Genomic DNA, 13,762 nt, shown 5'->3' with positions numbered 1-13,762 from the left:
CAATAAAAAGACAACGGAGTGGAGTTAGCTATTCCCTATACTGCTGTTTCTCCTCCTGGATCACTTCTCGGTCACCGCAGAGGGGCTTGCTTAGATCAATGAAACTCCGGAGCTATGCAGCACAGATGGACAAGTCACGGCAGAGAGGCCTCACAAAAGGTTATCTGCTGGAGAAGGAAATGATAGGCCACGCCAGGACCTTTACCAAAAGAACACCATGGGCAGTATTAAAAGGACAAAAGATATGAGTCAGGAGCGTCCAATGTGCAACTGGGGGGAAACAGAGAACAACTATGGTTAGCTAAGGCAAAGGCTAAGCCGAAAGCAAGCTCGGCTGGGGACGTGTCTGGGGACGAAAGGAAAGTCCATCACTACACAGATCAGCATTGTGTAGGAACCTGGAATGCAAGATCTAAGAAACAAGGTAAGCTGGATGTGGTCAAACAGAAGATGGAAAGATTAAACATTAACAGCTAGGGTGAATTTAATTGAATTCATTATTCCATATACAACAGTGGGCAAGAATCCCTTAGAAGAAATGGAGTAGCCCTCAGTCAATAAAAGAATAGGGAAGACTAAAGGGGGGAAACAAAAAGAAGAGCAGAGGATGAGATGGATAGATGGTGTCCTGGAAGCCACAAACGTGGACGGATGGACAGAGAAGGGCCTGGTGCTATGGTCCATGGGGTCAGAGTGGGACACGACTGAAAAACTGAACAGCAACAGCAACATTGCTGTCTTGCCTAGCTTAGCTTCTACAAAAGGCAGAGTATGTTTAAAAAATAAAACACTGTCACACAATGGTCACCACAGATGTCTAGAGACAGCCAGTAGAGTGTACTGGGCCTTGGAGTTCAGGTACAAGCTTGGACATGTCGCTTAACCTCTATCTGTCTCAGTTTCCTCATCTTAAAATAGAGATAATAATAGCACCTACTTCCCAGTGTAGTTGTGAAAACCAAAGAAATAATATTTGTTAAGCACTTGGCACAGTACCTAGCATGTAGTCAGTACTGGGTAAATGCTTATTTACTTTTTTTCTCCCAAGAACATAAAAATGATATGAAATTTCTTGTCATTTCTCCTTAACTTTTGTAGCCTTCACGACTATTCACACAATTCAAACAGGATATCACAGAGAAAACAACAAACAAGAGAAAGGGGAAAAAATCTCTAGAATGCTCAGTAAACTCTTGATTATGCATGATCCTATGGTTCCTATATTTATTTACAAACACAGTAAGAAGTAAAAGGAAAGTGAAGCCCCACAAAATGTCTCCCACTCATTCAAATAGAGCACTTAATTATTGCCATACAAATGTCACTTCTGGCATAAACTATTTAAACAAATCCTTAAAATCTCTGCAAGCCATGTAGAAATCTTAGACAACAGGATGTGTCTAGCCATGCACAGCAGAAAACTGAGTTTAAAATCTATTTTTCCTCAATTATTGGGTCTATTTCTGGTCTGAATTCTCTGGTTAAAAATTTATGTGCAGGAATGCCCTAAAATGAATGAGAATACAATATATAAGGACCAATAAGTATAAATTTGACATGGCCTGAAGTAGAAAGTTTTGGTGGCTCCCTATTGCCCTTCAGAATAAAATACCAATTTCTGTTTGATATTTAAAGCCCTCAACAATCTGACAAGAGCCCATTTTTTGAGCCTGATTATACATTTTCCTCCTATGTTCCGGCAGCCTAACTGTTATGCTTCATGCATGTGTAACTCATGCTGCCTCCCTATGTTTTCCCAGGCTGACTCCAGCCTCTCTCCTCATCCCAGGCTCTCTTCAAGCCTCAGACAAAGCAGCACTTCCTTCAAGGGGCCTTTCCTGATTTCCCTAGTTTTTAGTGTACTCCCCACAAAATAATTTTTCATGTATTTTGTATAACTCTCGTATTTATTTATCTGCAAGCAGATTACATCCCTGCCAGACAAATTTAAGTCCCGCCTCATTCTTGTCCTTTTATTGTGCCTGGCCAACGTTTGGCACATGGAAATGTACACACTTTTTGGCTGACTGTCTGCTCCATGTGGATATACCATTGCCCAAACAAGTCCTCATATGATTTCCAGCTCTGTTATTAGTTCAAAGAGGTGCCAACACCTGTGACTGATATTCTTGTTGCCTGACACCTCCATTTTACCACTCCAACCTTACCTTATAGACATGTTAGCACTGACCAAGGTTTCCCTCTCATTCCACAGGCATGTCAGCTAGATGGCATAGTGGAAAGAGTGTGGGACCTAAAGTCATGAAGATCTAATTTTAAATCCTGCCTCAAGCATTTACTATCATTTAATCACTCCCTGACTCAGTTTCCCCATGTAAAATTGAGATAACAGTTCCTACCTCACAAGTGTCACAATAATAAGAAGATATTTGTAAAGTACTTAGCAAATATTAAAGTGCTAGCCAGAACATGTTCTCGTGGTGAGGCATTAATTGCCCTTGACTAATCAGTACATTAGGCCTATCCCCATGAAGGGAGAGACTGAACTGCATCATTTCTATAGCTATTTGGATTAATTATTAAGATGCTCCTCAGAACTGAAATGAATTTTCTACTATTAAAATAAATTATCCTGCTAAGCCATACTTTATTTGTTTAGGAAATGGGAGGGGGAAAGACTGAATCATGTTAACCTGAAGTAGGAAACTTGAAAAGGAAATGATTCCAAGTCAGATTTCCTCAACCAACCATGGACACTGAAGATAACTATTACATTTAAGTACTCTTGTTTCATTCCCCTCATAGATATCTTTTCTAAGCAATCTGGGTCAATACAAAGAGCTTAGAAATGAGATTTAGGATTTTACTTTTAGTCCTGACCCTATTACTTATTATCTAACCTTGAACAAACTGCTTAATTTCTGTAGACCTCAGTTTTCCCACTTGTAAAACAAAGGGGTTGGATTCAGTGGTTTCTGAGGTTTCTTCTAGCTCTCAATAATACTATCTCTTATTCTTCAAGTTCTAACATTCCATGAGCACCATACCTCTTTAAAAAGCTTAGTTGGCACTGCAATAGCTTTTTCTTCCTCCAAATAGGAAGCCCAACACCATGCTTTCTTTCCTTTAGGAGGTAAACCTGAAAAAGAAAATAAAAATTAACTATCATTCTAGAAAAATATAAACTTTATCAACCCACTGTCTTTCAACAAATATTTATGAACAAAGCACTGTGTTAATGACTAGGAGGGATAAAATGCTAAGGACATGTTTCTGGGTCTCATATAGTTTACAATCTGGTAGACACCTGCTGACAAGATAGAATATAAGTGCCATACGAAACCTATAAGCAAAGTACACTAGGAATGCTGGAGAGGTTACTTCTGGCTAAAGTATCATAAAAGGTTTCACTGAGAAAAGAGTACCTGAAGGATGGGTAGGATCTTGGCAAGCAAAAGGAAAGATGCCAGGAGGAAGGAAGCCAGCATCACAGGCAGAGGGAAGTGCATGAGCAAAGATGTGGAAGTAGAAAACTGTAGTGAGTTTGCCTGGAATATTCAGAAATACAGGCAGGTGGGATATAAGGTTTGAAGGCAGAGCCACATCATGACAGGCAACCAAAGGTGTTTAAATTACTTATTGTGAGGTCCAAGTAGAGGATCCAGGGGAGTTTGATGGCTAAAGCTGAAGATGGGGAAAAGTGGGGGGGGGGGCGGGATTAAAGATCAGTAGGTCTATGTGGGAATGATAGAGTGAAAAGCAGGAGCAACAGGAATGAATGAGCAGTAGAAGTGAAAGGTGAGAAGGCTGTGAGAAGAGAAGGAAGGTTCTGGGTTTCAGGCACTAAAGACAGAACACTTCAAAAGTGATAATGAGGTTCATGGTGGAGCTATGATGGTGGGTATTAAAATAGATCAGAGTTGAGAAATTCAAGGAAATTTCAAAGAAATCAAAATGTTAGGTCATCAAAAGAGATATGGAAGTCAACAAGAATGATGACAGGAGATTGGAAGGAATACACTTTTAACAGGTGATGCAGAAATCACTAAAACTGGGAAAGTATCCTGGAGGACCACAAACTAAAATGTCCTGAAGAACATAAAGTTAAAAGAAAAAGGTGTTGAGCAATCTGTCTTGGAGCAATAATCTATATACCGTAGTGGAAACCAAAAAATATACCTATCTCTGCTTCCTCTCCCAGTAATTTCAGGGTAAATGAGAAGAGGGAAATGATGTTACCAAAAGAAAATCATGTTTCCAAAAGAGTAAGAAATTATAAGCTGTATTTGTGAGAAAAATGGATAGTGTTATACTTTTGTCAAGACCATTAAAAAGTAAACTTTTTAGCTTTTATTCTTTATCTAAAAATTTTCCAATCATAATTTTAGTGAATAATAATTTTTTGAGAAAGATCTGATAGTAACACTTTACTAATAATTCATAAAACTGCAGTTAAATAAAGTGGTTGGAACTTTTTCCTTTTAACAAAAATACCAAGAAGCAAATTGTATTCACCATCAACTTACTCTGTTTTAAAACGGTGGAATCATTTCGTCTTTTTCTTCGAGCTCTCTGAGAGCCCCTCAGGATTCTGCCATCATGCTTGTTTTCCTAGATTAACAAATTAAATTAATGACTTGCAGGTTTTGTTCATTCTGCATCAAGGAAAAATTAAAGATTGCAAAATAAAACTTTCTGATAAATTCTGTAGCTTATATATATCTTCATTCCATAGTAATTATTCTTGTAGCTATAGAATGTTCATTCAAGGAACATGAATTTTGTCACATAATTTTGTTGCTTTAAGCCAAAGGCTTTTCAAGATAATAACATAAAATTAGTATACTCAAATTCACAACTCAGCCAAACTAATATTTTGTTTCTGGAAGTGACACCAAGTGATTATTGTTATGGGACAGGCACTATTATCCTCGGCCTCAGAGATCAGGTCTAAAACTCCAAGTAAAGTCTAAAATCCATTATTTTATCCCCTTTTTGATAATATTTATTTATTTGGATTATCTTTCAAAAATATATGACTTTGCACTTGCTCACATGAAAAATTAGCTCCTATCCCAGGGGTTGGCAACGTATGGCTCTTTCTGCAGGAGCCATAAAGTCAATTTTTTTTCAGGCGCTGTTACAGGAGCACACACTGTGAGCACTGTACGGCTCTCACGAAATTACATTTTAAAAAATGTGGTATGGCTCTCATGGCCAAAAAGGTTGCCGACCCCTGTCCTATCCTGTAGCCTATTCTCACAGCCTCACATGATCTTCAAGTAATTTGTCTCCAAAGTTGGGCATTTTATTTCCTAGAAAAATTTATATATGGAGATTTCTGTCTTACAACCCTCTCCTATATCATTCATACACTTATATATACACACCTACACACACACACACAATAGGACTTACATCAGCAATGTTCTTTATGAAATTCTATGGTTTACAATTAAGAGCAGAAACCAATTATCTTTAACCTTTGTTTCCTGCCTCAAAGCCATTTAAAAAATAGTCTCATCACAACTTCATGGTACTTCAATCGTTTTCCATAGCCTTACTATGGATCTTGTTAATTCCATCAAATTAAATTCAAAAAACCTTTATTAATCACCTATAATGTATTGTGTAGTAGGCTCTGGGAATAGAATAGAAATAATGCAGTCCCCAAACTCAAGGAGTTTATGTTCTACAGAGCTATGTAACATAAATATGGGGAAGGTAATTTCAGGAGGTAAAAAGAAAGTAACAACTATGGAATAATTAGTGAAGACTTTACAGAAGAGGTGGACTTTAAAGGAAGCACTGAAGAAGGCTAAAGATTCTGATACAGAGATAGGAAATTCATTTCAGGTGAGAGGGCTGGCTTGGAGATAGATGAGGTATCAAATCTGCAGAAAAGCTACAGAGGTCAATCTGACAAGACAAAAGGAAAAAGGACTATATGAAATAAGGCTAGAAAGGCACCATTTTAGGGGGCTTTAGAGAGCTACTGATGATCTGTGAGCAAAGATCTGTACTTTAGGAAGATTATTCTAGTGGTCATTTAGGTAGCTTGGAGACTAGAGAGTAGAAATATTACAAGTAGAGAGGTCAAATAGAAGTTATTTCAACAGATAAAGGCAAGTGAACTGTAAGAGAGAAATAGGTTTGAAGCATTTTGGAAGTTTATAAAGACAGGAACACAGTGAACTCTCAGGTCCTGCCTGTCTTTCTAAAATTCCAAAATGCTTCAAACCTACTTCCCTCTTACAGAACTAAGGCAGTAGCTCTATGATTAGAGAGAAGGAGATTTTACAGGAAATATTATATAGGCAGAAATGATAAGACTTAGAAACTGTGGGGATGAAATAAGAGCAAAGGTGAAAATGAAGAGTAAAGTTCAGAGCCTCCGTGAGTAGGAGGATGGCGGTACTCTAAACAATACTATGAAATTTTGGAGGAGGGATGGGCTTAGGGGAAAAGACAATCATATCCATTTTGGATATGTTGAATTTGAGATAGCAAGGATATGCCCAGGTGAAGAAGTCCAACAATGATCTGGCACAGTGTGAAGAGTAATACCAGACATATAAATGTCGTGGTCACTGGTACATAGATGATGATTCTACTCAGGGGAGCTAATAATAACAAGTGTGAGTGTATAAAGAGGAAAGTGCAGGAGAGAGCCTTAGGAGATAACCAAATTAGTGTAGGCAAGAGATGGAAAATGATCCACCCTTCCCTTGCTGAGAGAACAGGAAACCATAGGAAAAGACAATATTCAGAAGAGAGTGTTGAAAACTTGCTGAAAAGTCCTAAAGACTAGAGGAGGAAATGAAATTAAAATTTCCTATTATGTAATGTAGTCAACCTTGTCAAAAACTTTTTAAATGTTTATATTGAATAGCTCCCTCATCTACATATTTATTCCCATAAAAAAATCTGTGAGGTTCATCATGCATGATATCCCACTAAAGAAACTTGTTACATTTCTTCACAGGTATGATGCCTTGATGGTTTTAGTTTATATTATATTTTATCAACATCATCAGTATAAAAGTATCTGGCTTTAAGAACTTCCTAAAAGCCTTTCTTATGCATCAGGGTCACACTGGCAATCTACTATTCAGCTGGTAAGATGGCCAAGAGTCCATGTACCTCCACTGTTGCTAGGTCTTAGAATATCTTGTGCATATATTTGACCTAATGCCTTTTTATGACCCTGTTTTAAAAGGCAATTGAGACTCTCTACATCTTCCTTAGTAGTAAAAATGCCAAACAACTAGTTCTGTCTTTTGCACTCTCCCTTTTCATGTTGTTATATTCATCAAGGTAATATTCACATTGATAAAACAGATGGCTTCTTCTCTGTGATCTATTTAAGTAACTTCTTAGAATAAACTTCAAATTATTTTTGGTCCCCTCAAAATCTAGTTTGCCAATAGCCTTGCATACTTTGGGAATTTTTCTATTCTCTTTACTCGGATCATTTTCCATTTTTTAGAAAACAACCATTTTCCCTTTTACTAATCAGTTGAGGGGTACTGAGACATATTTTTTGTCTTTGTGACCTTCAACAAAAAGATTTAATCTTTCCTAGGGCATGAATCTGGAACATGTGGAAAACTTTGAAAGATCTGTTGAAACTGATGATTATTACTACCTTCTTGTGATTTATACAACTACAAAAAATCCTGCCAAAAGAAAGCAAAAGTACTGTTAAGTGTATTATGTGACCAGTAAGATTGAATGTGGACTCCCTGAAAACAGAGATTGTTCATTTTTTTGTCTATATCCCAGTGCCCAAGAAACAGTAAATGCTTAATAACAGGCGTTCTATGTCAGATACAAAGTAACTAAAATTAATCCATCATATAATCAGACAGAAATACTATGCAAGGGAAAACTTTGGGAAATAACATCACAAGTCTTAAGTATCTTCAGAGTTCCCACTTGGTAACCCCACCCTCCACACTAATCCATACATGGGGCAGTTAACACAAGCAAGCAATTGAGTTTGTGCTTCAATGTCTAACTGTAGGGTTTCCTATACAGTCCCCCATAAGAATGATTAAAACTGAACTCAACCTTCATCCCATAAGAAGTGGCAGACACAGATTCAGTTCAGCCACAATAAAGGAAAATGAAAGTAAGCAAAGGGGTTGGGAGAATGGAAGAATATATACAACACTGGCAGCAAAGGCAGAACCACAGACAAAAAGGGAAAACATTCTCATTTAAGAGAAACACAGCTAAGGCTAGCACTATTACTGCTAGAGTTAACTCTGAGAAAGGAGCTAGCCCTTAAAGCGATCCTATGGCACATGTGCTGGGAGGGCTGCTCCCCTCTGCCTCTCCATGTGTGCCTGAGGACATTTCTCACATGACCTGCCCCTCTGCTCAGAGGCCTAATGGGAATGTTTCATCCCTCCCTTGACTGGGATAGGGTGGGGAGCTCACATGTGGTGTAAGGGTTGCAGTTTGGACACTCGGTCTCTAAAAGGCTCACCATCACTGCCCTAGAGCTTCCAACAAGGCTTAGACTGAGGATGCCCACTCTGAGAATGATCTGTGCCCCAAATAAACAGGGAAGAAATGAGTTAAGCAGAGAAACCAAAAATCCATCACTGGGGGTACAAAAGAAAGGATGAAAAACTAAAATCCCAAGGGAGAAAGCCAAAAGAGACACTAAAAATCTGAAGGCAGAATGAATAAAAAACCAAAGGGAAGACAGAAGTCTGTAAACAATAATTATCTATGAAAGAAAATGAACGAAAATTCCTTGATCCAAAATAGATAACTCTGTAACCACCTCAGAAATAAACTATTATTTAATATTTAATTTAATAAAACTGTTAGAAGATGATATCAGGAATTACATTAGGTTGTTGGAAATCAAAGCTATCAAAAAAGAACTGATAGACAAAAGAATGCACAGGAAAAATGATGAGCATTCTTTAAAAAAATATAGATTCTGAAATTGAAAATTACAAGTTATAATATAAAAATATAGATAGAAGAAATTTTTTAAAAAGAGAAAAGATGCAACAATGCTAAAGAACATATTAACTCTAGGAAAGGCACAACAGACCTTAAAGACAGGATTCAGAGAGAGAACTTAAGGCTCACAGCTCTTAGAAAAAACATGACAAATTTAAAATCCTGAATATTACATTGTAGGAAATGACATAAAAAACTGTTCTGAATATTCAAACAATCAAATCAACAGAAGTAGAAAAAAGAAAACCCACACATAAAATTCTAGGCTTATAGTGATTGTATGTCACAATGTCAGTAACGAACAACAAATTTTGTAAGCAGTCAGGAAAAAGACCTTTAGCTATGAAGGAACACAAATTTTAATAACCCAGGATTACTCTACAATTAAAAAAAAATTAGAGAATGGAAGAGAATACGATATCCAAAAAGCAAAAGAAAATACTTAAAAGAAGGGTGGTGGGAGGGAAGTAAGGAAAAGAAGATTTAGAATCATACATTTTACTGAGCAAGGAAAAAGACTCAAAAAAATAAAAGCAAGAGAAACAGATACAGAAATAGGAAAGAATTTAAATAAATTCAAGGAACTTGAACTAGAGCAGACAATCAATTAAAAGAAAAAACAAGAAAAAGCATTTAAGGGACAAAAATGACCAGAGAGGCTAAAGACTTAAGGAAAAATTTAAAAATCAGGAGAATGGCAAGATAAAGAGTTGATTAATATTTTATGCAGTTAATCTCATAGCCCTCTTGTAAGTGAATATTTTGTGAGAGAGTGAAAACAATGGGAAGTTGTTTAAGTGGGAAGAGGGAAGATAAAAAAAACAAAACACAAGAATTAGAGATGTACCTCTACTAAATCTGTAGGTGAAGGAACAGCATCTTTATTCTCTCAACAAGAGTTGGGAAAATATGCTGTTTTAAAAGCAGAGGGAGTCATAAATAATCAATACAAAGAAATAAATGGATAAAACACAATTTGATAATTAAACTTTAAACAGCAATAGATTAAATAATCCCTCAAAATACTGATAAATCAAAAACCAAAACTCAATCTCCCATATAAATGAAATAAAAATTTTAAATGCAAGTTTCATACTAACGAAAAAGAGATTTGAGCAAAATTTTCTATATAGCAGGCATTTTAACAGCAAAAGTTTCAAATACTATCAGACAAAATAAAAATAAAAATTTACAATATTGAGTGCTAAAAGGAAAAAATCATATTTTGCCTAAAGGACTTTATCAAAGAAAATAAAACAATATCAATAGTTAACATAAATATTTAATGCAGTGAATAACACCTAAATTCATTAAGGAAAAGTTATCCATTGTAAAAGGATACGCAATAACATTAAGAGATTTTAAAGTTCATTTTTTAGAGCTGAATAAACCACTGAATACATTAGTTCTGGAAAACATAAAATCTTCTATAGGGGAATTTTAAAGAATATACATATTTCTCTGTATGTCCTTTATAAAAAGATCATGTGATATATAACAGAAAAATTATAGATTAAAAAAGCAGAAATGCTAAAAACACCTTTTGCCCGCTGAAGTGTAATATGAAAGAGAGATAAACACAAACTTATAATGCCTTCCAGAATAATTAATGATAAAAGAATAAATCACAGGAACAATTAATAACTATGAAAGATAATGATAAAAATAAGACAATTTACCAAAATTTCTGGAATGCGACTAAAGCAGTCTTCAGAGGAAAAACTGTATCTCTGAAAAAACACAATAAAATAGAAAAAGAAAGGATTAACTGATTGATGATACAATTTTTAAATTTAAAAAAATCAACAAGTAAACACACTCAATGTAAATACAAAAAAGTAAATCTTTAAAATCTGTTAAAAAGACAATATGAAAAATAAAAATATGATAAAATAAACAAAACAACTTTTTAAAAAGAATAATAAAATCAATAAATCTTTAGCTAATCTAATTAGAAGAAAGATTAGCTTTAGCTAATCTAATTAGGAAAAAACAGACTAAAAAGTGAACAAGGTAAAATTACAAACAAAAATAAATTAATTAACAAAAATTACTATATACCAACTAAAACTTTAAAATAAAAAAGAATTACTTATAAAAATTCTCAAATTAACAAAATACTAAATAATATCAAAGAACTCAAACAAAGAAAATGAATTTGGAATCTTGATCTAGATGGATTGGAGGGGAATTTTATCAAACATTTTATAACAATTAATACTTGAGACTTAATAAATTATTTCAAAAACTGAGAAAAAGCGTACAAAACTACATTTATTAGAAACATATAATCCTAATACTTAAATCAGAGAAAGTCCAACATCACAAATTAATATAGATACATTTTAAAATAGTGATTATATTAATAGATGAAAAAGTATTTAACCAAATATAATATTCGTAAACCTCTACAAAACAGACAGATAAGAGACTAATTTTTAATATGCTAAAAAGTATGACATATACACATGTATGTGTGTATTCTCAAAAGCTACCATTACGTGCAATAGGAAGCTTTCATGATAAATATTGAAGCAAAGTAATGATCTCCCTCTCCACTCTATTCAATATCATTCTAGAAATGCTAGTAATCCCAACTGTACAAGAAAAAGACATTAAAGCCATAAATAATGTCAAAGAATAAACAGAATTAGTCCTCTTTGCAGGTGATATAGTATTTTGCTTAGGATACCCCAGAGATGAATCCTTATCCTAGAGGATTTCAACTTTCACAATAAGGGTCCCTCTAATGCCCTAACCTCACATCTCTTTGGATCCCAGGATCAGCTTACTCCTTTCCTCCCACCTCAGCTGTATACAGAGCCAGAAATCTGGAGCTCACTATTTTACACAAATGTTTTATTTTCTTAATTAAAGTTGACTATAACCTTCCTGTCATTCTCTCCGTCCTCTACACTAAACTTCCACAGTAACTGCTATCCTCCCTCCCCATTGGTAGTAGTAATAACAATGGGAATAATAGTAAATAAATTACACAACTACAACAATGTAAACAGTAAGGGGAAAAAAACCCAAAATGCTGTCCAATTAAGTTTGGCCACAAGAGAAGAGTTGAGAAAATGCACCTTCCTTCTTAAAGAGGTGGGGGACAGAATACTGCATATCAGACATGGTTAATATGTTGGTAATTTTTGCTGAACTATTTTTTTCCTGTCTCTTTCCTGTTCTTTGATAAAAAAAATTCTGTTCTTTTAAAATTTTTTTCTATTTTTTGGTAACACATAAAATATTAAAAATAGTTAACTCCCTCTCTCTTTCCCTCATTATCTTCCTCCCATTAGAGAAGGCATTCTTTGAGAAAAAAGATATATGTATATATAAAACTATGTCCTATTTATTTCTAAGAGAACTACTAAGTAGTATGAAGACTTGGGCAAGAAACTAAAGATTTTTAGGAATACAGGTGCCATTTTCATCACTGCTACTGACAAGAGGTAAATGAAAGACATCTGAAAAATGAGTAGCTGGTTAAGAAGATGATATATCTGAAGCTCAGAAAACAGAAAGGTTGGATGTTTGGCCAGAGATGGAGTATACCGAACAAAGGGCTGCTAAGGGAAAAAAAAGGTATTTACTTAAAGTCTTACAAATCTAACCAAAAGGGTTTTAGTGTTAAAAGGAGATAGAGGAAATGGTCCACATAAACCTAGCAAGCTAAATAACATAGAGAATTAATTACAAAACACCTATTAAAGTATCTGATATTTACCTAGGAGTTCCCTATTCCAATGAATTCCAACTCTATTCTTAATCTCTATGATTTGCCAGGTATGGCAGCATTTGTAGCATGCAAAGCAGATACAAAGATACAGTCAACCCATGATGCCTTCAAAGAGGTTACATTCATTTATGAAATGATACTGGATGTATCAAAAATAAATACACACTGATAGAATTGGGAGGGAGGGAGAGCAATAACCACTAGGGAATGAGGAACAGTCTCCTGAAAAAGTGTCACTTAATCTAAACATTAATGAAAGCAAGGGGTTCCAAGAAACAGAGATAACAAGTAGGGTGAAAATTCCGGGGAAGATAGAGGTAAGAGATGGAATATAACAAACAGAGAATAACAGGAAAACAGTTTAAGCTGGAGTGTTCCATAAATTTTAACCAGTTTGGAAAGACAGTCTTGAACCATATTATGAAGAACTTAAATACCAAATGAATTTTTTTATTCTAAAGGTAATAACAGGGGTAACATGGTAAGATCAGAACTTTGGAAATATGTATTTGGCAACTGTATGGAGAATGGACTGGAGAAGAGACAAGATCCTGAGAGAACAATTAAAAGGCTACTGTAATAACAAGCTAAGGGCGATGAGAGCCTGGACTCCGGTGGTTATGGAATAGAAAAAAGGGTTTGAGTTTAAGACGTAATTGAGACTTAGAAACTGACATACTCGAGGATTGAACCGAGTTAAGAGTGAAGGATAAATTCATGAGTTACAAATATAGGTGATGGGAAGAAGGGTGGTATCCTCAGCACAAGGAAGTGAAGAGAATGATTTTAACTGGAAATATGATGAATTCAGGTTAAGTTTAGGATGTCTCAGGGATACCTAAGGGGAAATGTGAAGTAGGCATTTGGAACTCAGTAAGGACATGGGATGTGGGACGGAGATGTAGAGTGGAGAGTATTTGGAAAGAGATGATAGTTCCAGGGGATCTTTATTAAAGCTGATGAGCTCCCCAAGAAAGAGTACATATGGAAAGAAGAAGAAAGGGTCCAGGTCAGAGTTCTGAAGTGCACCCATATATAGGAAAAACTTACCTCATTTCTTTTTCTATAGGATGA

General features: G+C 35.3%; 1 protein-coding gene across 1 annotated transcript in view; it reads right to left on the bottom strand.

Moving 5' to 3' along the window:
• L3MBTL3 (L3MBTL histone methyl-lysine binding protein 3) overlaps nucleotides 1-13,762 on the bottom strand; it is a 165,014-nt gene that overhangs the window by 131,260 nt on the left and 19,992 nt on the right. Inside the window, exons 6-8 of the mRNA XM_044675430.1 lie at nucleotides 10,626-10,676; nucleotides 4,488-4,572; nucleotides 3,009-3,100 (exon numbers count right to left, since the gene is read on the bottom strand). Of these exons, the coding sequence (XP_044531365.1) occupies nucleotides 3,009-3,100; nucleotides 4,488-4,572; nucleotides 10,626-10,676 (228 nt within the window). The remainder of the gene's footprint in view (nucleotides 1-3,008; nucleotides 3,101-4,487; nucleotides 4,573-10,625; nucleotides 10,677-13,762) is intronic.

The sequence above is a fragment of the Gracilinanus agilis genome, chromosome 4 (assembly GCF_016433145.1).
Source record: "Gracilinanus agilis isolate LMUSP501 chromosome 4, AgileGrace, whole genome shotgun sequence".
NCBI classification, from domain to species: Eukaryota; Metazoa; Chordata; class Mammalia; order Didelphimorphia; family Didelphidae; genus Gracilinanus; species Gracilinanus agilis.
The sequence above is the reverse complement of the archived record's forward strand: the minus strand, read 5'-3'. Positions and strand labels throughout refer to the sequence as shown.